This window comes from Erinaceus europaeus, chromosome 2 (assembly GCF_950295315.1).
Source record: "Erinaceus europaeus chromosome 2, mEriEur2.1, whole genome shotgun sequence".
NCBI classification, from domain to species: domain Eukaryota; kingdom Metazoa; phylum Chordata; class Mammalia; order Eulipotyphla; family Erinaceidae; genus Erinaceus; species Erinaceus europaeus.
Genome location: NC_080163.1, coordinates 41,960,448 through 41,982,539, shown reverse-complemented (window position 1 = coordinate 41,982,539; position 22,092 = coordinate 41,960,448). Strand labels below are relative to the sequence as shown.

Genomic DNA, 22,092 nt, shown 5'->3' with positions numbered 1-22,092 from the left:
GAGGCTGTAGGAGCAGCTCAGCAGGAGTGGAGCATCAGCACACTTTGAGCTATGTGGCTGCTTCTAGACAAAAGGTGTAGAAGGGTAGCCTTGCATGGAGCCAGGAGCATAGGCCTGCCTTAAAAAGTTCAGGCTCGGGGAGTTGGGAGGTAGCAGGGTTAAGTGCACGTGGCACAAAGCGGAAGGACCGGCCTGCAGATCCAGGCCCTGGCTCCCCACCTACAGGGGAGTCTTTTCACAAGCGGTGAAGCAGGTCTGCAGATGTCTGTCTTTCTCTCCCCCTCTCTGTCTTCCCCTCCTCTCTCCATTTCTCTCTGGCCTATCCAACAATGATGACATCAATAACAACAATAATAAAAACTACAACAATAAAAAAATTAAGTGTTCAGGCTCATCTTGTGCACAGAACTGTCTTTGGTAGCTGAACTGTTGTGTCTCTGCCTTTGTGCTTCCTGGTTGGGTTTTCTTTAGTGTTTCCATTCCTGAGATGGGAAGCCCTCACTTTGGAAGTCAGGAAACCAAATACTTATTGTGGTGGATGTCTTTTGGTGATTAAAGATCAGAATATTTCAGCCTCTCACTTCCTGACATGGTGAGACATCCTTCAGGCACCCCTGTGTCTCTGTGCCCAGGAAGATTAAGGTGTATGGAAGGGACTCCTAAAGGGCAGTGGTGTCCCTGAACGCCTAGCTGGCTCCTTGCTTCCTTGGAGGGTGTGGACAGGGCCAGCAGAAGGTCAGAGGAAAGAGACCATCTCTTTTCCCACACCTGAGTCCCATGTGTGACAATCCTGCTGTGCCTGGAGACAGCTTCAGAATACTTGGTAGTTATTTATTTATTCATTTTTTTATATTTTAAAATTTATAAAATAAAAAATAGTGACAAGACCATAGGATAAAGGGGGTACAATTCCACACAATTCCCACCACCAGAGTTCAGTATCCTGACCCCTCTTTTGAATGCTTTCTTATTCTTTGTCTCTCTGGGAGCATGGGCTCAGGATCATTATGAGGTACAGAAGGTGGAAGGTCTGGATTCTCTAATTGCTTCCCTGCTGAACATGGGTGTCAGCCCATACTCCCAGCCTGTTTCTTCTATCATTCCCTAGTGGGGCAGGACTCTGGAGAGGTGGGGCTCTAGAGTATGTTAGTGAGGTGGTCTGCTTGGGGAAGTCAGGTTGGTCTCATGGTAGCGCCTGCAACTTAGTGTCTGAAAAAGCATTTAGATATAAAGCAGAACAAATTGTTAAGTAATCAGGAACCTAAAGACAGGAGTATAACAGATGAAATTTGGGGTCTCAATTTGGGAAAAATCTAGTAGGTCTATTTTAGGTAAATTCCAAGGGGCCCATGACTTTAGTAATTTTTGCCTGAGCCCAATAGGTAAAATGAAGGTGGGCTAAAGATATTGTCTGAGGAAATGATGTCAGAGTTGGTAATAGGATTAGAAAGATGGATCAGGGAAGAGAGTATCTCCCAAGTATGGGAAAACTATATAAATATTGTTAACTGTAAACACCATTGATTTGATCTGGGGTCTCTATTCTGTCCAGGAGCCTGTGTAGTTTTTAAACCCAAAGCCATTGGACAGCTATTATTTGCACAACACCACCATCTGCTGTGAATTTAAGGCACTGCAAGGACCTAACGCTGGCATACATATTTTGTAATTCAAATGGTATTTGTAAGGAAAGCAGACACAGACAAGGCAAACATGGTCTTTGTCCATATAAAGTTTGTTTTCTGAAAGTGGAGTCATTGGGTATAAAACTGGGCTGCATATATAACCCGTTCATCCCTCAGGTACTTTTTCTTGAATTCTAGACTGGTGTTTCTGGAATGAAATTCCAAGAATCTGTTATTTATTTATTTAAAATTACCTAGTGGATTATGATACAACCTTCCTGTGGAGTTGAGTACTTTGCGATCCCTGTCCTCTCCACTTCTCTCTGTCCTTTCTAGTAAAAAAGAAAGGAAATAAGAAAAAGGGACAAAATGGTTGTTAGGAGTGGTGGATTGATCATTCAGTCACATTGCCTCATAGATAATCTTGATGGCATTAAAAAAAAAAAAGTGGAGGTCCATACTCCTAGAGGGTTAAAGAACCAGAAAGCTATTAGGGGATGGGATGGGATATGGAGTTCTGGTGGTGGAAATTGTGTGGAGCTGTACCCCTCTTATCCTCTGGTTTTGTCAGTGTTTCCTTTTTATAAATGAAAAAAAAATTAAAAAAAAAAAAAGTGGAAAACCTGAACCCAGAAAGAAGGTTCACCAACCTGTAAGTTAAAGGCACAGGTTCAGAGCCATGTGTCCCAGCCTCCAAGGCTTTTTTCAACTTCTTTCTGACATTTATTTCCTTGATGTATATTAAAGGACTTTTTTAAAGGCTATACTACAACTTCTAAGTGATGTATTTGGAGTGCTTTCTGCAGGCTTGTTAACTGTTGGGCATTATGCCAGCTCCCCTGCATTGCTTAATACTATGGCATATTTACATAATCATTGTTTTACCTGAAAGATCCCCACCCATGCCTTCAGGGTACATTAATCCTGCCAGCCTTCTACCTTCCCAGACTGCCTTGCTTTCTCCACCACCTCTCCTAGCTAATCCTGTTCCCAACTTGCCACTTCCGTTTTTACCCTATAAGCTTGCTGCTGTTCCTGGTCTCTTTTCTCTTTCTCTTCCGCATCCTGACTTGGAGAAGACCTGGAGAAGGGCTGGCGTGCATAGCGGGAGGTGGCCATTTTGCTAGCTCCACATGGCCTAAACCCAATGTGCTCACATCTAACTCTGGGGTGTCCACATCAATAAAGAATTGTATTACCATGCTGCTACGAGTTCCTCATCTCTCCAGTGAAGCTAGCCTTGCAGTTAACAAGTGACTGAATGCCCTAGAAATAGATACGGTGGCAGAGAAAACAGCTTCTGCTTCAAAATAAGTCTCCTGGGGGTCGGGCGGTGGCGCAGTGGGTTAAGCGCATGTGGCGCAAAGTGCAAGGACTGGCAGAAGAATTCCGGTTCAAGCCCCCGGCTCCCCACCTGCAGCGGTGTCGCTTCACAGGCGGTGAAGCAGGTCTGCAGGTGTCTATCTTTCTCTCCCCCTCTGTCTTCCCCTCCTCTCTCCGCTTCTCTCTTGCCTATCCAACAATGAACAACATTAACAATGGCAATAATAATAACCACAAGGAGACTACAACAACAAGGGCAACAAAAGGGGGAAAAAATGGCCTCCAGGATCAGTGGATTCATGGTGCAGGCACCGAGCCCAGCAATAACCCTGGAGGAAAAAAAAAAGTCTCCTAGTCATGCTATCAGTGCACCTGCTAAGTAGCTAGTTTCAGTGTTTAATTCTGTGTTTCCCTCAACACCCCACCAGGCAGTTACAGAGCTTTACACCTGTGTTATTCTACTCCTCCTTATGGACTCTTTTACTTTCTCTCTCTTCTTTTTCCCTTTCAGTCACAGAAAGGGATAGAGTTATAAATGATGGAGAAAATGGCAAGAGAAAGAAAGATAATATGTACCACTATACCATTCACGAAGCTTCTCCTGTACATGGTACTTCAATGAGCTTGCTAGGGACTTGAACCTGAGACCTTGTGTATGGTAAAGTGTGTGCTTTATTGGTGAGCTATCTCTCAGCTCCCAATTTTTAATTCTTCGTGACTAGTATGAGGAAAAGAAATGAAAGTAAAACGTCATAGAAAAGTGAGGAAAGGGAATCGGGCAATAGCGCAGTGGGTTAAGTGCTCGTGGCGCAAAGCACAAGGACTGGTTAGGATCCTGGTTTGAGCCCCCAGCTCCCCACCTGAGGGGAGTCGCTTCACAGGCAGTGAAGCAGGTATGCAGGTGTCTCTCTGTCTCTCTTCCTCTCTATCTCCCCCTTCTCTCTCAATTTCTCTCTGTCTCTATCCAATAACAAATAAATAAAAACAAAAGAAAAGTGAGGAAATATAGTTAGACAAAAAAGAGAGTTTGTAGTATTATTCCAATATTTTCTTCTTTGCATGCAATCTTTTCTCTCTTTGCCCCCCCCCCCAATTTATACACACATCTTTTTTTAAAAAGTGGCATTATTTTTGCTTTGTGCTTACAGAATTTTAGGCTGATAATCTTATGGGTCAGGCAGATGTCATTATGTTTGCTTCCAGATGACACTGAGGTCCCGTGTAGTTATATACTGGCTGAGGGTACACAGTACACCAACTCAAGTCACCCTACTGCTAATGACTACTCAGGGCTGAATGTCAAGCCTCTTAGTATCTGGTCACTATTACCAGCCTGAGACTAGAAACTGTCCTTTGCCTTTCAGGGGTTGGGGTCCTCAGTGGACAGCTGTATGCCACTGGTGGGCATGATGGGCCCTTGGTGAGAAAGAGTGTTGAAGTGTATGATCCTGGAACAAATACCTGGAAGCAGGTAGCAGACATGAATATGTGTCGGCGCAATGCAGGTAATATGATCTCCCCTTCCGTCTCCCCTCGAGTGTTGCACTTTTCCCTGCAAGTACTAGCTTTAAAGAGAGGCAGCAGTGAGACTCCTAGAGTCTGTTTCTGAGCTTGTACTCTGAACATAAGGTGCCAATTTGCTGAGTAGTGCTGGTCCAGGGGAGGGTAGAACATGGAACCCTTCAATAAGCACAGCCTACTTCCCCCCATCTCCTACCCCCTTGGGCTTAGACATAGAGAGTTCCTTCCCTACCAGTGAAGGGTGATAACATTCAAAACACACACACACACACATACACACACACACACTGGGGGGGGGGGGTATTGGTTTTTGTGAGTCCATGCTGTTCAAAGACTATTTTGTAACTAAGTTTAGGGTTATGTGGCCTTGGCTCACCATATTCCATATTTCAATTTCTTTGGCTATGAAACTCACTTCCCACCTGAAACCCTCTTTTTGCTTTCAGGGGTAACCGTCCCAGACATCTGTCTGATAGCCATTGGGCTGCATACTTTTCCCCCTCCTTTGTACTTCCTGTCTCCCCTTCCTGTAGGCGTATTTTACCCTCAAGTATTTAAGTGTCTTTTTTTCTGCAACCTGGGACCTGACACCCCTATAAACTACTTTCTTTCAGAACTTTGTACTATCTGCTGTGTCCTATTTTGGTGTATTTAATTTTACACCAACTTATTCTATGAAAGTATTGACTTAGCCTGCTTTCCCAGGTTGGAGAGACAAGTGATTTTTTTAGGCAGGAGTATTTCCTTTTTACTCATAGTACTTATTAGCTAAGTTCATTTGTAGCTGACTTGTTGGAAGCATACTCAGAGAGGTATTTATTAATTTTCTCATTGCCTAAGCCTGCTGTGATATAAATTAGCCTTATATCATATGAGTGAGGAATTACATAGTCCTCCTGACAGTAGTCTATCTAACAGTCCAGTAGTCAAGTTTAAGTGTAAATGTATGTGTATCTACATATATCCACATTTAGATGTTTCTGTTAGTTTATAACAGAAGTAATAACACCCTCTGTTTTATGGATAGCCTTTTATAGCCATTTTAGAGTCTTTTATGAATATCTTATTATAATGTTAAGTATATTTGCATGAATTTTTTTCTTTAAATTTTTTTTTTAAATATTTATTTTATTTATTTATTCCCTTTTGTTGCCCTTGTTGTTTTATTGTTGTAGTTACTATTGTTGTTGTCGTTGTTGGATAGGACAGAGAGAAATGGAGAGAGGAGGGGAAGACAGAGAGGAGGAGAGAAGGATAGACACCTGCAGACCTGCTTCACCGCCTGTGACGCGACACCCCTGCAGGTGGGGAGCCGGGGTTCGAACAGGGATCCTTATGCCGGTCCTTGTGCTTTGCGCCACCTGTGCTTAACCCGCTGCACTACAGCCCGACTCCCTCTTTTTAAATTTTTATTAGTGTTTTAATAATGATTAACAAGATTGTAAGATATCAGGGGTACAATTCCACACTGTTCCCACCACCAGAGTTTTGTGTCCCATCCCTTTCATCGGAAGGTTTCCTATTCTTTATCCCTCTGGGAGTATGGACCCAGGGTCATTATGGGGTGCAGAAGGTGGAAAGTCTGGCTTCTCTAATTGCTTCCCCGCTGAACATGGGCATTGACAGGTAGATCCATACTCCCAGCCTGTTTCTATCTTTCCCTAGTGGAACAGGGCTGTGGGGAAGTGGGGTTCCAGGAAAGTCAGGTTGACATCATGATAGAATCTGAAACTTGGTGGCTGAAAAGCTTTAAAATATAAAGAGGAACAAATTGTTTAATAATCAGGAACATGAAGGTAAGAAAAAACAGATTAAATGTGGGCTCTTCATGTTAGAAGAAGCTAAATCTATTTTAGGTATAGTCTAAGGGGTCCATGATTTTACTAATTTTTTGCCTGAGCCCAACAGCTAACATGTAGGTGAGCTGAAAGTATTATCTGGGAAGATGGTGTTGGAGCTGAGATTAGGACCAGAAAGCTGGATCAGGGCAGAGAGTAGCTCTCAAATATGGGAAAAGTATACAAATACCATTAAACCCATCAATCTGACCTAGGGCCCATGTCTATTCTTATTCATCACAGCAACCTGTGTAACTTCTGCATCGCTGTAGGTCTGAGCTTGCATTCTGTGGTCATAGCTAGGAACATTCTAGGTTGTACTAATTTCAGGACCCATCTTTCTCGAGTGGCAGAGTAGGTTGACCCAACCTCCTTTTGGAGAATAGGGCAGTCTCCACCATTGTTGTTCCACATTGAGGGCAAGGTCCTGTAGAGGCCCACAAGAATGTCCATGATGCTGTTCCTGATGGAGACGACCAATGATGGAGAGAGGGATCTGTTAGAGGTCTAGGCCCATCATGTTTATGTGGGAATCCAGGCTAGGGCCCTATATGATGGGGTGGCCTGGTAGTGACCAAAAGGGCCATCATTAAAGTGTGCTGGTCTTTTGCCCTTATCCAGCTTTTGTAGTCATTACTTTAATTGACTTAGACTTAGAATGATTGATGGAGGTGAAATAGAAAGTAGGTGAGGAGGGTTTCTCGGTCTAAGTAGAAACTATTTGATTAAGTATTTTATGTTGTCTTTTTGTAGGTCTTTCTAATTGCTGGCTGCACTTATTGAGTCACCACATTGCACTGGATTTCAAGTGGCTATATAATAATTTAATTTATTGGACATTTAAGTCTTTGTCATCCTTTCTATAAACAATTAGACTATTACAAATGATTCCTATAGCTGATCAATGTACACATATAAAATCCTTATACAGTCAGAAGTAGTCACTGAGAGCAGTTGCATTTAGACATTTCCATTAAGGAAGCTGGTGTTGTGTGTACCCTCAGCCAGCACTAATAGGTATGGTCACTTAAGAGTATTTTGAGTATCATCAAACCCTTCATGTAGTGCTTTTTTTTTTGTCATCACCAGTATTTCATCACTCTGAACTGATTTTTTTTTTTTTTCAAATAAAGAGTGACAGAGTCAGAAGCAGAGGGAAAAAGGGAAAGATGCCACAGCCCAGAAGCTCCCTCCAGTATAGCAGGAGACCAGACAAACCTGGGCTGTGCTCTTGACACAAAGCATGTGCACTGTCTGGGTGATCTGTCTTGCCGGCCTCCCCTTAATCTGAGTTTGAAAAAAATATAAATATACTGGGCGATTATCATCTTATAAAATATTGATGAACAGTAGTTGTATTTTTCTATTATTGACCCTCTGCTTCATTAAACTTTGCCCTAAATCTCACTTATTCCATGATCAGGGGTGGGAGGAGCACCTTGTTCTGGCAAAGGGTTTTCCCCAGTTTTCTTTTTTCTTTTACTTATTTTATTTGATAGGAAAGAGAGAAATTGAGATGGAGGGGGAGATAAAAAGGGGGGCGAGAGAGAGAGGCTGAGAGAGAGGGACTTGCAGCACTGTTTCACCACTTGTGGGGACTAGGGGCTTGAACCTAGGCCCTGTGCATATATGTAGCATGTATACTTAACCAGGTGCTCTACTGACTGACCCCACTGAGTTTTTTATTTAAGTCTCAATCCAGTAAAGAGATAACAGGTAGAACCATTAGCTTCATACAGTATGGATATATAGAGAGTTTTAGGCCTTATGATCTAGCAATTCCACTCCTAGGCATTATCCAAAAAGTAATAACACTGATTAGAAGGGATATATGTACTCCTATGTCCATAGCTGCACTATTCATAATAGCCAAAATAGAAAGTTAACCAAAATGCCCTTCCACAGATGACTGAATAAAAAAGTTATGGAACATACTCAGTGGAATACTACTCAGCAATAAAAAAGATGATTTTACATCCTTTGGGATAAAATGGATAGAACTCGAGAATATTATGCTTAGTGAAGTAATTAAGGAAGTAAAGGAAAACCACAGGGTGTTTTTACTCATATGTGTAATTTAGAGAACTGAACACACATACTTGAAACAAATAAACTTATTAGCTACATACAACCCATATTTAGACTATGGAAAACTATAGTGGTTCCCAAGGGGGTGGGGGTTGGGCACAGACTTGCAGTAGTAGGAAAGCTGTGAAATTATAAATCTATTTATTTTATATTCTCATGAATCACTATTAATGGGGCATGCCAGAGGGGAAATATATGTAACACTTCAAGTTCTCTAAAAACAACATAAAAAAAATTAAGTTGTAAAAAAAAAAGTGAGAGAGAATCAGGGAAAAAATTTACCGAGTAGGAGCTTTATATGAAACTCTCTGCTCTCATATTCTGTAGCTTAGTATGGCATGAGAAGTCTGAGAGGGCAACATTCCAGAAATGAGGGACCCTGCCCACAATTGAACATATTATAGGACTGGCACCCTGGGAACATCAGGGTGATATCACCAGCCTCCTGATGGCTTAGGGAAGTGATTTAGAAATGGACTAGAAGTGGTGTTAGTAGCTCTGTTAAACAAAATCAAACTAGCCGATTCTCTGTTGTGTTTCCATGGAAGAGAGGAAAGGAATCTCTAGAATATCTGGAATTGTCTCACGGATTTCTCTCCCTTAGTGCTCCTGCAGCTCTTGTTTCTTATGGTCTCTGATTCCAGGGGTCTGTGCCGTGAATGGGCTCCTATATGTGGTTGGAGGAGATGATGGATCCTGCAACTTGGCTTCAGTGGAGTACTATAATCCTGTCACTGACAAATGGACACTGTTGCCCACCAACATGAGCACGGGGCGCAGCTATGCAGGTCAGTATACATCTTAGGCACCTGCTGTCACCCCAACAGCAGGGGCAGGCTCCTGGTGCTGGTGCTGCGCAGTGTTGGGGAAGATAGTTGTAAGCTTACTTGACTTGGAACTGTGTGCCTCCTTTGGGCCTGACAGGTAATTGTCTATTAATGTCACCATACCTTCATTCTGCACCCATAACAGATATGAATAATTAATACTTACTTTCTCAGCAAACTTAAATGTAGCCTCAGACTTCTTTTTAGCACAATGCTCCTGGGAGTCACTTGCATCTGATCCGAGTTTTCATATTTTTTTAGTATGCCATTGCTTTTCCTAATTTGTTTTCATACGAGATTGCTCGGTGAACTAGGATATAGTTCTTATTCTGCAGAAGTTTAATTGGGAAGCTAAGACCTATATACCCAAAACAAAAAGTATAAGATGATGTATTCTAAGTTCTCAATGGAGTGACCTATGTAGACTTTAGGAGCATGATAGGTGAAAACGGGAAAGGGACACTTCCTTGAGGAGGCAGGGTTTCCTTAAACTCTGAGGCTGAGTCACAGTCATACCAGTAGCTGTCCTTTGCTGGGTATTCCTCCCTTGTTCTGGTTTCCAGTGTGTTAGGCACATTGTATATGTGCACAGGCATCTTTTTAATAACGCTCTGGCTGACTGGAACCACATCCTTCCATTTAACAGAGAATGACATTGAGGTTTAAGAAGTCTAAGGAATGTGCCTAAGACCATGTGACTTAAAAGCAAAACAAAAAAAGACAGAATCAAAGTTTATTCTCAGTCATGTCATCTTGGGTCATGGGGAGCTGAGTAACTACTACTTAAGGAAGTGGCTATTAGAGTTACATTTGAATTTGAATTGCAGTTCTGCCACTAGCCTATGGGGCTCTGAGCAAGGTAATCATTTTGACTGTACCTCTGTTTTCTCAGTTTTAAAATGAGAATAAAATTATATCAAGTCTCTTAAGGCTTTGGGGAAAATAAAGTATGTTAAAATGTGGAATGGGTTTAGCACAAAGCCTGCCTAGCATGTAGAAACTCCTTAGTAAATGACTGTGATTATTATAAGAACCCAGGAAATAGTCTAGAAAGATGATAATTCTCTTTGGAGGAATTCAAGGTTTTTTTTTCTTTGTATCTTCTGCATATCCCCTAAAAAGAATACTATACTTTCATATTCAAAAGAGAATTTATATAAAAAACAATGTAGGAGCCTGTTTAATAATACTACTACTAAATTACTTAATTAAAAAAACCTTGAGAAAGAGAATCCTGAGGTGCATGTATGATGTTCTTAAGGTCAGGTAGTGGACTAGGTCTGCTTCCTCTGAACTTGTTTCTGCACCTTTATCCAGGATTATCATCAGATGGATGTCTGAGTAAAATCTCTCCATTGAGGGTATCCTGAGGTCTCTTTTAGCAATGTTCTCACAATCTCTTCTTCAACCAGAATTTTTATAACCATGAGCTCCAGTTATACTTAATTAAACTAAAGCTCCAGTAATACTTATCTGTTTTTTTCTGTTAATTTTTTTATTGGTGGTTTCCTATTGATTTACAAAGTTGTAAAATAGGGGTATAATTCCATACATTTCCCACCACCAGAGTTCTGTGCTCCATCCTTTCCATTGGAAGCTTCTCTATTTTTTTAATCCTCGGGATATGGACCAAAATTCTTTTGGGGGTTCAGAAGGTGGATGTTCTGACTTCTGTAATTGCTTCTCCTCTGGACATGGACATTGGCAGGTCAATACATATTCCCAGTCTTGTTTCTATCTTTCCCTAGTTGGGTAGGGCTCTGGAGAGGTGAGATTCAAGGAAGCACTGGTGAGTTTATTTGCCTAGGGAATTAAGATGGGATCTTAGTAGAATCTGCAACTTGGTGGCTGAAATGTAGTAAAATGGAAAGCAGGACAAAATGTCTAATAAACAGGAACCATAAAGAAGGAATAGAGCAAGTGAAAGTAGGGAACTTAGGGTGGAAGGAAGATAGGAAGTCTATTTTAGGAATGTTCCTAGGAGCCTATGTCTTAGTAATCTATGAGGATAGACTAGAAATACTGTCTGGGAAGTTGAGAGTAGAACTATAAAGTAGGATTAGGGCAGAGAGTTGCTTGCAAACTTGAAGAAAATACATAAATATGATTAACTGTTCACCACACTGACCTAACCCAGGGTCCATATCTATTCATACTTAGCACTGGAACCTGTACAACCTCTGAGTCCCTGTCAGACTGAGCTCACAGTCCATAGTCGCAGCTGAGAACATTCTTGGCTGCACTCATTTCAGAACCAGTCTTCCTCAAGTGGTAGAGTAGGATGACTCAGCCTCTCTTTGGAGAGTGGGGCAAAGGACTTATCTGTAAGTTAAGATTTTGCTTAACTGCTGGTACCAAAGAAACTGACAAATACTTGTTTGAATAAAGGAGGAGTGCATTTGTTTCAGGCTGAACGAAGTCCTGGTGACTCAGACTGTCATTGAAGAACTAGACTTTTCCTGTCTGCTTACCAATTTTATCAAAAACTTCTGCTGTCCTTTGTGTCTTGCAAGAGCATTTTAGGCATTTATGGGGCAAGGAACAAAAATTAAGTTGTGACTATGGTAGACTTGCATTTAACAATTGTGTTGACCAAAACTAGGTCACCTGGCACTTTTAGCTGTGAAGTAATTTGGTAATCTGAATGCTTAGCATGTTGGTTTTTGTTAATAGAGACAGAAGGGATATTGACTAAATCAACTAATGGTACATGGCCTATAATCTTAATGTATTATAGCAGGAATTTACAACTGTAGACAAAATGAGGTGCTAAGTTTGGTTTGACTTGGCTAAGGCTACAGCACATACACAGACATGTCTAGAGTATTTGGGGAAGTATATTGGCCTCTTCACCTTCATGTATAGTTTCACTTTCTGCAATTTCAGTTACCAACAGTCAACCCCATTCTGAAAATATTGTGTGCCATTAGATATTTTGAGACAGAGAGACCACACTCATAAAAATGGTATTGCAGCATATAACTTTGGTGGTCAACAGAATCACTTCAAAGTCCTATCCCCTGAGTCTCTCTCTGAGTGACAATATCTGGAGCAGAGCTGAGAATCTGCATACTAAACAAGTTCTTAGGAGATACTGATGTAGCCATTCTGAGTTCTGACTTAGGTAACCTCTGCTTAAATCCATGGCAATAAGGATTTGATGATGCTGTGCCATCCACAAGTTTTGCAGCCCAGTAGGCCCTCTTCCTCCATCATTTTGTTTCTATGGTTTCAGTTAGCTCCCCAGTCAACCTCAGACTGAAAGCATTACATACCTATTTTGAGAGGGAGAGACTATGTTCACATAACTTCTATTGTAGTCCACTACTAAATTGTTCTGTTTTATTGTTATTATTGTCATTTTCTTACTGAGCCTAATTTGTAAAATAAGTGTTTTCATAAGTATGTATGTATAGCAAAAAACAGTATGTGTAGTAAAAACCAGTTTTACCATAAGTACATATATATATAGCAAAAAAAATTAAATTATTTATTTTTGTTGTAACATTGATGGGGGGGATAGTACTGGGCAAAGGAAATGTTTTTCTAGAACTTGCTTCCTGTAAGTGTTGTTTCACTTAAAAATCTTAATTTATTTGAATCTGTTGTCAATATTGATATCCCTAATACAATCTGCAACTTTAGGTATCTAATGGGTGTCTTGAAAAGCATCCTATGTGGATGGGGGTAGGGGTTTACTGTACTGCAGGGGTTTCTCCATTAGATGACAGTAAATACTGTGGAACTTTGAACCAAAGGAAGTAAATGAACTTGCTTGAGGCCAGATGGAAGCTTCACTGATCAAGGATGGAAATTCAGTTTTTCATTAACACAGTCCACTGTTGTTTCTAGTTCACTTCAGTGTCTTCTAAAAGTGAACAGTCATCATTTCTCCTTTTTAAAGTTTTTATTTTTTATGGGAGAGAGAAAGAATCAGAACACAGATGAAATTTGGAATAAGACAACTGGAGGATGAGCGAGTGGCCCCTGGGACCTCAAGCATGCAAGTTGGTACTCTAAGAGGTTGAGCTATCTTCCTGTCAAGTCTCTTAAAGTGATACAAATTTAGAGCTGCACTGCTGTCTATATTTCTCGTAAGGGTGGAATGTGAAGATTGGGAAGGAACATCATTACAGTATGAGAGGAATCTATGATGAGACAATGTGAGACTACTAACCTAAGATTTTCACAGGCTGCTCAGGGTTCCAAAGATCTTGTCAGGATTTAACCTGTCAGACCAGGAAAGGGTCCAGAGACCCTTCAACATTTGGGTATAAATTGTGCCCATTTCCCTTGCTACGACTTAGAATGTATTGTTGGGTTGTTGGAAAAGTCATAATGCATTCTTATATAAAAATGATGTCATAACTTTTCTGACAACCCAGTAGATTCACAAATTTCTTTGGATTCTAAATAACTTTGGAGAAGTTAAGGGGATAACTTTCTCCATTCTCATGACTTAGGTGTTGCTGTGATTCACAAACCCTTGTGACCCCAACTCCCACTGCCAGGAGGTGGAGGAAGGCAGGGTGCTTCCTGTGACTCAGAACAGCTGGACCCTGAAGCTGGATGCTCCTCATTGTGAGACTGTGCACTTTGTAGTGGAGCAAGAACTACCCTCCTGGACTCAGCTGAGTGGCATCCTGGACCAGGACTATTGACCTATCCTATCTCCTGCTTTCTTTGCTACCAGAGGTGTTTTGGCCTCTGCCCTGAGCAGTGGGCTCCTGATAGCTCTGGGGAGTACTGTTTTTAAAATTGTGTGTGTGTGCATGTGTGTGTTTCTGCAGGGACAACAGATAACCTGGACTGTGTGTGACAGTGAGTATGTGTGTATGTTTATATGTGTGTTTGTTCATGGTATTTCACAAAATTGGGGGAGGGTGTGACAGCCTACTGGATTTATTTACTACTGATCTTTCTGCTATTACTAAAATCAAATCAAAGAAACCTCTCTTTTGGATTTGCCCTGAGGGGCCCCTGAGACTACTAAAGCTGCTGTTTTCTGGCTGTCTAGTTGGACAGGAAATGTCAAAAAATAGCCCACGAGAGAGGTAGTTCTCTTACCATGCCCACACTCTGGCCTTAACTACTGGCAGAGGCACTGGGTGTTCGGGCAGCTCCACTGTGTCCTCTGTGTGCTAAAACTAGGAACCATCAGGTCTCCCAGCCTCCTTGGGCATCTTTTTTGGGTTCTCCTCCAGGAAGCAGATGAACTGCTCTGTCTTTGGCCTACCGGCCTTTGATGTCATGTAATTCTAAGTTTGGGAGATTTTTGCTTCTTCAGTTGGGAAAAATAGCTCTACAGAGAAGCCCTAAGCAACTCATTAGAGAAAAGAAAAGACATATATATAGAACAAAACCAAAACCAACCAAAGTGGTAAGGATTTAGTCTTTGCCTATAATGGTCTCAGAGAGGATCCTACTTCTGTGTTCTCCTGAAATAGGAGAGTCCCTTTCATGGTTATTTTATAGGCTTATTTAACTCACAACATCCCATTATAATTTTAAAAGTATTCGGGTTTGGAGGATAAACAAAGGGCCATCCTACCTCCAAATCCAAAGGTAGGTCCTTCCTCACTTTGGCTGGGACCATGTTGCGATTCAGATCAACAGAAATGGTATCAAAGGATGGTTGGGACAGGCTCTGGTCTAGGCACATTGTAATGATAGCTGAGTATGTCTGTATTCTTGTCTTCATTTCCTTGTGCTTCTTCTCTGTTCTAGGCCCTGTATCCTCTCTCCAAGCCCCAGGAAATCTCCCTTCTCCTTGCTTCCCCAGTGGGGCCCTATTGTGTAATCTTTCTCAGAGGTACTTGCATTTTGAAAGAAAAACTTGACAAGTACTTTGTTAATTCACAGGTGAAATGATTAACAATAGAGCTTCAAGCATCTGGAGGGGGTATGTGAGAGGGTACATGAACTCATTTGCACTTAGAAGAACAACCACAGAACTGTGCTATTTGTTGTTATGTTAGCAAGTTGTTATGTTAGAATTTCCAGCATAAAGGCAGGGCAGGAGAGAAGGTCTTGTTTCTAGAGGACGATTTCATGCATAAAATGCTGCTGTTTAACCCTCTTGGATGTCAAGCTCTACACACACAGGAAACCTAAGGACTTTATGCACCCTGATGTTGGACATCTAGTACAGTGGGGCTATTTCCAAATTGCTGTTTCTTTCACCTCACCACTACAGTTAGGAACCCAGGAGCCTCTTCAGCTAGCTGGCCACTCTGTGTATTTACTGTATATTTATTGTACACTAAACACTCAACTCTTTGAAGAAGAAACTCCTGATGAATAGATGTCATTGCAATGAGACATTTGGAGAGCACCCAGAATATTTTCTTACATTCAGGAAAACATTCAGCTTTGGTGAATCTGGGAGAGAAGTCTGCAACGGAATGAAGGCATGCTTTTAATTGGGTGCTATGATCCCACGAGACACTGGAAAGGATTATGATTTCAGAGCTCTGTCCTGACTCTGGAGTTGAAGTTGATGAAATGAGAATTTCCTTCCAAATGTTCTTCCCTCTCTGAGGAAGGTTTGGAACTTTGTTTTGTGTGATGGGGATGAGGTTGGGGTTAAAGGTCTGATGTGTACTGTTCACACAGCTCCTGATTTCAGATAAAACATGACTTCTCCATCTCCTCTCCCAACATCTTGAAGCTGGACTTCCATACTTAAGTGAGGCGAGGCTATTGTTTGTCTGCCATCTTTCCAGATGGAGTTCTTCCTCTGAAAGCTAGCCAGCCATATGTTCTGTTTTTGGATATTTGCTATTGGTTCCACCTCACATCTCTCTTCCTAGGAAGCACTGCGGTGCTGGTAGTGCTGCTGAGGCCATGTTCATTTTATCCTCATGTGTCCTTTCTCATGGGGACTAGAACACTGGCATGTCATCACCAAAAAGCCAATTTTCTCTAGCTACCCACAGATGCCATCCAATACCTGCTGTTTCTCTGTTTCCAGGTACGATTTTTTTCTTTTGACAGTGACCACAACAAAGTATTTTTCAAGTATATCATATAGCAGGTGAGTTTCTTGCTCCTCTGCCACCTCCACCCACCCTTCTTCTGGTGGTCACAACTGCTTGTGAATGCAACATTGCCAGTGGCATATCTGAACTTTAGTCATAGCGATGAAATGGATGAAATGGCCAAGATTAGAAGCAGCTTGACGCCACTTGGATACTGATTTGTATAGCATAGAAGTTGGACTCTGAATTCCAAAGTTATTTCTCTTAAGTACCCAATGGCATCTCTCCATCTAAAGAAGTTGCAGTATTATGCAAATCAAAGTGACCTCATTCTCTGCTATGCAATAAGAATATTTCATTCTATTTCATGACAAACCAGTTGCAATATCCCCGAAGATGCTTTTTGAGCTGTCTTACTTTGATATGTGTTGTGTAATGTTTGTATATTCCTGAGCCAGATCCTTTCAGATTGCCTTTTTATAAAACTGAAGCTATAGCTTTCAGGCTAAAATTTTAATGTAGATATTTTTATAAGGTAATTTTTCTGGGATATTTTAATTGCTTTTTATTATCCATGATAATGAAATGTTATGTTCTATATTTCTTTCCCTCTCAAACATAATTCATGCCTATTGCTCTCTCCCCTTTGTTTCTAGCTTTTCCTAAATTGATTTCTTCATAGCTCCAGGTAGACTTTCTATTTGACTTGAAGTCTTCTTTCTTGTGCTACATCTAAGGGAAATGGCTGAATTAAACACACAAACAAACAAACAAACAAACATAAAAAGACTTGAATTACACAGGGGCTAACATGAAATTTGACTTAGCACTTACCTTTCTATAGAGACTGTCTGCTTTGAGGGGACTCTGCTAGTTAGCCCATCTCTTGAGCCTAGAATGCTGAGGCGTGGAGAAGCTTCAGAGAAAAGGCATTCTCCTCTGGCATATATTCCTAGGACTTTCTGAAGTCCAGCAGACTAGTCTTCTGTCCTTCTGAGTTTTATTCTTACACAGCTTCCAACAGCTTAAGATCTTTGCTATTGGATAATGTTCCTTTTGGGAACATCTTGTCTCTGAACTTTACAAGGGGTCTCTTCTCACGATCCCCATTAAGAATGTGTTAAACCTGTTTTGCAGAAGCTCATACTACACTTATAAATGAATTGATTTTTGAGCTGTATTTATCTGCAATTAGCTTCATTTAAAAAATGTTGTTTTTTTTTTTAATTATTGGGACAGATGCCATTTGAATTGCCTCCGTGCTCCCTCCTTGCACCTTGATGGATCAGGTTGGGAGGTCTAGCAAACTCATATTCCAGTTAGCTGGAGTTTTTGGGCTTGCTTTGTCCCAAGAAGCAAGGAGGTTGGAATGTATTTTTTAAAGTATTTGCACTATTTAGAATCTTGAGCCCCTGTTCTACTGTGCTTTGTATCTACTGATAAAGTAGGAGAACTGGCAGCACTTCTAACATTTGGAAGTGTAAGGGGGCATCTTTCATAGTGGATAACCACAACCTGTAGCCCCATGAAACTTGTCAGGGCACTCAGTGACATGTGGATGCAGCATCAGCCAAGGCCAGAACATGTGTGACTGTGGCATTAGGAGAAACAAATTGCCCTAGTGCTATGCTCTTGCCTTGATTATGAGATTCCATATTATTTCCCCTCTTTTCAGGGGCAATAGTAGACCACTGTTGAACTTGTTTAGCTTGCATGTGATGTGTAAAATCCATAGAGAAAGCTCAAGACACTGAATGTGTATATCTGTGTGGGTGCTTTGTCCAGTGGTTGTTCTCAGGCAGGCAGATTTGATCACTGATACCCCATACATGCAACACATTGATCTGGGATTTTCTGCTTGGATGTAAGGGACCACATAGCTTCTAAAAGAATACTTGTCACATGCTTGATCAGTTACAGTGGTAGGTGAGGAAACAGTTCTTCAAATGTATTATTTTAACAGGACTCATGTTCTATTTTCTCATACTTTGTTACTTTAATTTTAATAAAAGCTGGACTGTGAAAACCTTGCTCAGTATTTCATTTTTGTCATTTTACTTCTCCACTATGTCTCAGACATAAAATGGACAGATTTGGGGGATGAAAATATAGCTCACAGTTTAGTATGCATGCCTGATTGTGGCACAACCCAGGGACACAACACCAGATTCAAGCCCTGCCACCATGTGAGAGGTGCTACGGGACTTATGGGACTCTAATACTACGGTGTCTCTCCCTCTGTCTGTCTCTCTGCCTGAATGAGAAGTGGTCAGGGAGTGGTGGAATCAAACAATCACACATCTACAAGGCCCTGACTCTGAAAAAAAAAAAAGATTCCTATGTGTCTTCATATTTAAACAGTTTTCTTTTTAAGATCTGCTAGGTTTGGATTCCTTTGGTTTCTGCCCTCTGGAATGATCTGCATGAAGTTTCTTCAACAAGCTCCAGAAAAGCCAGTTCCTCTAGTAGATGTTTGACAGGGTGGGCAACGACTCGGTGGCCACTGAGTGTGCTGGTCTCAAGTAGGTGAGGATATAGACATTCAGCTGTAAAAAATAAACATCAGTTTTAAAGTTTGTTATAAGACTTAAAGGGTTCTAAGATTTTGTGAGAAGTATGCCCCTGGCAATCTTATAACATTATAAACCATTATTAAATCACAAATAAAATTTTATTAAATGTTTATAAAGTATCAACATTTATGCAATTATAATAAATAGCATTTGTTGAGTACTTACTGTGTGTGAAGCACTTTTGTAAGTGCTTTGCTTAAAATAACAGTTAATCCTTTTCACAGTCTTGCCAGTTACTATTATTATCTTAATTTTGCAGACATAAATACAAAATATGAAGAGGCTAAACAACTTGCCTAAGTAGCAATACTACAGAGGGATGGAGCCAGGATATTAATAAAAATTGGGAGTTTTTTTAATTTTAATTTTTTTAATTTTTAAAAATTTTTTAATGTTTAATTTTTATTTAAGAAAGGATAAATTAACAAAACCATAGGGTAGGAGGGGTACAACTCCACACAATTCCCACCACCCAATCTCCATATCCCACCCCCTCCCCTGATAGCTTTCCCATTCTCTATCCCTCTGGGAGCATGGACCCAGGGTCATTGTGGGTTGCAGAAGGTGGAAGGTCTGGCTTCTGTAATTGCTTCCCCGCTGAACATTGGCATTGACTGGTCAGTCCATACTCCCAGTCTGCAAAATTGAGAGTTTTTGTACTTAATTCTGTCATTCCAGCTATTAGGAGGTGAGCAGGGGGAGCTGACAAGCCCTAAGAATCCCTGGGAAGTTCGAACATGGGTCAAGAAAACACTGCAGTATTAGTTTTCAGGCCAGCAATATCCCTCTTTTACATTGATGTAAGTGAACCATTGTTTATGAAAATGATAGTAGCTTTGGCTACTGCCAGGCTAGTGTGGGGGTGTTTCTTCTCAGGCATGTACTCTATGGTTGGAGGGAACGCGATTGGAGGCAGCTGGAGCTCCTACTCACTCAGCGATGCAAGAGATGACCCAGGAACTGAGCTGGTGGTGGTGAGGTGGTTCAAATTCTTTTTTTTTTAAATTTTATATTTATTTGTTTATTTATTCCCTTTTGTTGTCCTTGTTGTCTTATTGTTGTAGTTATTATTGATGTCGTCATTGTTGGATAGGGCAGAGAGAAATGGAGAGAGGAGGGGAAGACAGAGAAGGGGAGTGAAAGACAGACACCTGCAGACCTGCTTCACTGCCTGTGAAGTGACTCCCCTGCAGGTGGGGACCCGGGGGCTCAAACTGGGATCCTTCCTCCGGTCCTTGTGCTTTGTGCCACCTGCGCTTAACCCGCTGCGCTACCGCCCGACTCCCGGGTCAAATTCTTTATTCATCATCATGCCCAAGCTCTTAAAGCCCGGAAAACGAAGCTGAAGGGTTGACATTCCATGCCTGACGTCTCTGGACACAGTCTGAAGTGTAACATGCTGAGGTGGTACTGATTGTATTGCTTAAGTTGGTATCAGGATTAGTAGATGCAATATCAGTTGGTATGAATTGAGGGAAGCATTCAGGAAATTTTGTTGTAGTCCCGTTGCTTTGTTTTTGTTTTAGTCTTCCTTGCAATCGAGTTTATATCATCAAAGATGTCCTTGAGGTTTAGGTAGGAAAGTGTTCCATCAATGTTTTCTGTTGTTAAAAATTTCGGATGGCTCCAGCTGGCTGGGCTAGCTTCACGGCGGGTAACAGAGACGCAGAGACAATGGCTGGGCAGGGAAGCTGTATTTCTTTATTCAGGAACAACGATTCATAAACTAAGACAAACTAATCACCAAACAGAACTCTGCTGTCTCTTTGCGGCAGCACAAGCACTCTCTCTCTTACTCTGGAACTCAGGAACTCTCCAACTCTGGAACTCTGGAACTCTCGTACTGGGGAACCCTCTGAAACTCTGGCACACTGGAACTCTCTCTTACTCTGTAACCCTGAAACTCTCGAACTCAGGAACTCAGGAACTCTCGGACTCAGGAACCCTCTCTTGGGGTTCCTTGGGGCGGGGCCAAGCAGGCCCGCGAAATTAACAGGACTGATCCAATTCTCTTGGCGGGGGAGGGCTAGAACAAACCAATGTAAAGCATACGACAGTTTTCCTCTAAGTATTTGATAGTTTCTGGTCTAACATCCAGGTCCTTGAACCATTTGGAGTTGACTTTTGTTTCTGGTGAGATAAAGTGGTTCAGTTTCATTCTTCTGCATGTTTCAACCCAGTTTTCCCAGCAACATTTATTGAAGAGAGCTTCTTCCTTCTATTTAATAATTTGGGCTCCTTTATAAAAAATTAGATGTCCATAGGTGTGAGGGTTTAGTTCTGGGCTTTCAGTTCTGTTCTACTGGTCTGGCTTATTATTTTCCAGTACCAGGCTGTTTTGATTATGATACCCTTATAGTATGGCTTGAGATCTGGTAATGTGATACCTTCATTTATTATTATTTTTCCCTCAAAACTCTTTTGGTGATTCTAGATGTTTTCTGGTTCTATATAAATGATTGTAATTTTGTTTTATTTTCTTAAAAAACTTGGTGAAGAGTAATGATGATAATGGACATCTATATCTAGTCCCTGATTTGAGGGGGAATGCTTTCAGCTTCTGTCCATATATGACATATGATGCTGGCTGTAGGATTGCTATATATGCACTCCACTAACTTGAAGAATTTTCCATTGATTCCCATTTTTTGTAGTGTTTTGAGCATGAATGGGTATTAGATTTTGTCAAAGGCTTTCTCTGCATCTATTGAGATAATCATGTGGTTTTTGGTTGTGCTTTTATTGATGTGGTGAATGATGTTTATTGACTTATGTATATTGAACCATCATTGCATTCCTGGAGCAAATCCCACTTGATCATGATGAACAATCTTTTTGATATACTGCTGTATCCAGTTGGCCTGGATCTTGTTCAATATTTTAGCATCTATGTTTATCAGAGATATTGACCTGTAGTTTTTTCCTTTTTTGTGTATACCTTTCTGCTTTTGGTATCGGGGTGATGTTGGCTTTATAGAAGGTGTAAGGGTGTGTTCCTGTTTCCTCAATATTTTGGAAGAGCCTTAAAAGTATAGATATTAACTGTTTCCTGAAGGTTTTTGTAGAATTTGTTTATAAAGCCATCTGGTTCTGGCCTTTTGTTGTTAGGATGATTCTTAATAAAGGTTTCAATTTCTTTGTCCGTGATTGGTGCATTTAGGTTTTGTAGTTCTTTCTCAGTTTTGGAAGGGTATATGTTTCTAGAAATTCTTCCCTTTGTTCCAGATTCTCTAGCTTGGTGGCATATAGTTGTTCATAGAAGCTTCATATAATTTTTTTTGGATTTCTGTGGTGTCTCTTGTGATATCTCCTCTATC

The 22,092-nt window shown here is 41.0% G+C and overlaps 1 protein-coding gene across 8 annotated transcripts in view; it reads left to right on the top strand.

Annotated features, from left to right (window-relative positions):
* The window catches only part of KLHL3 (kelch like family member 3), a 152,138-nt gene extending 133,906 nt beyond the window's left edge, over nt 1-18,232 (top strand). For 7 of the 8 annotated variants that reach the window (XM_060178485.1, XM_016185784.2, XM_007517571.3 and 4 more), the window contains 3 exons: nt 4,313-4,453; nt 9,040-9,183; nt 13,686-18,232. In XM_060178485.1, coding sequence (XP_060034468.1) covers nt 4,313-4,453; nt 9,040-9,183; nt 13,686-13,714 — 314 coding nt within the window. In that variant the 3' untranslated portion in view covers nt 13,715-18,232. The remainder of the gene's footprint in view (nt 1-4,312; nt 4,454-9,039; nt 9,184-13,685) is intronic. The other variant, XM_016185783.2, reaches the window with a different exon arrangement.
* The last annotated feature ends 3,860 nt before the right edge of the window (nt 18,233-22,092 follow it).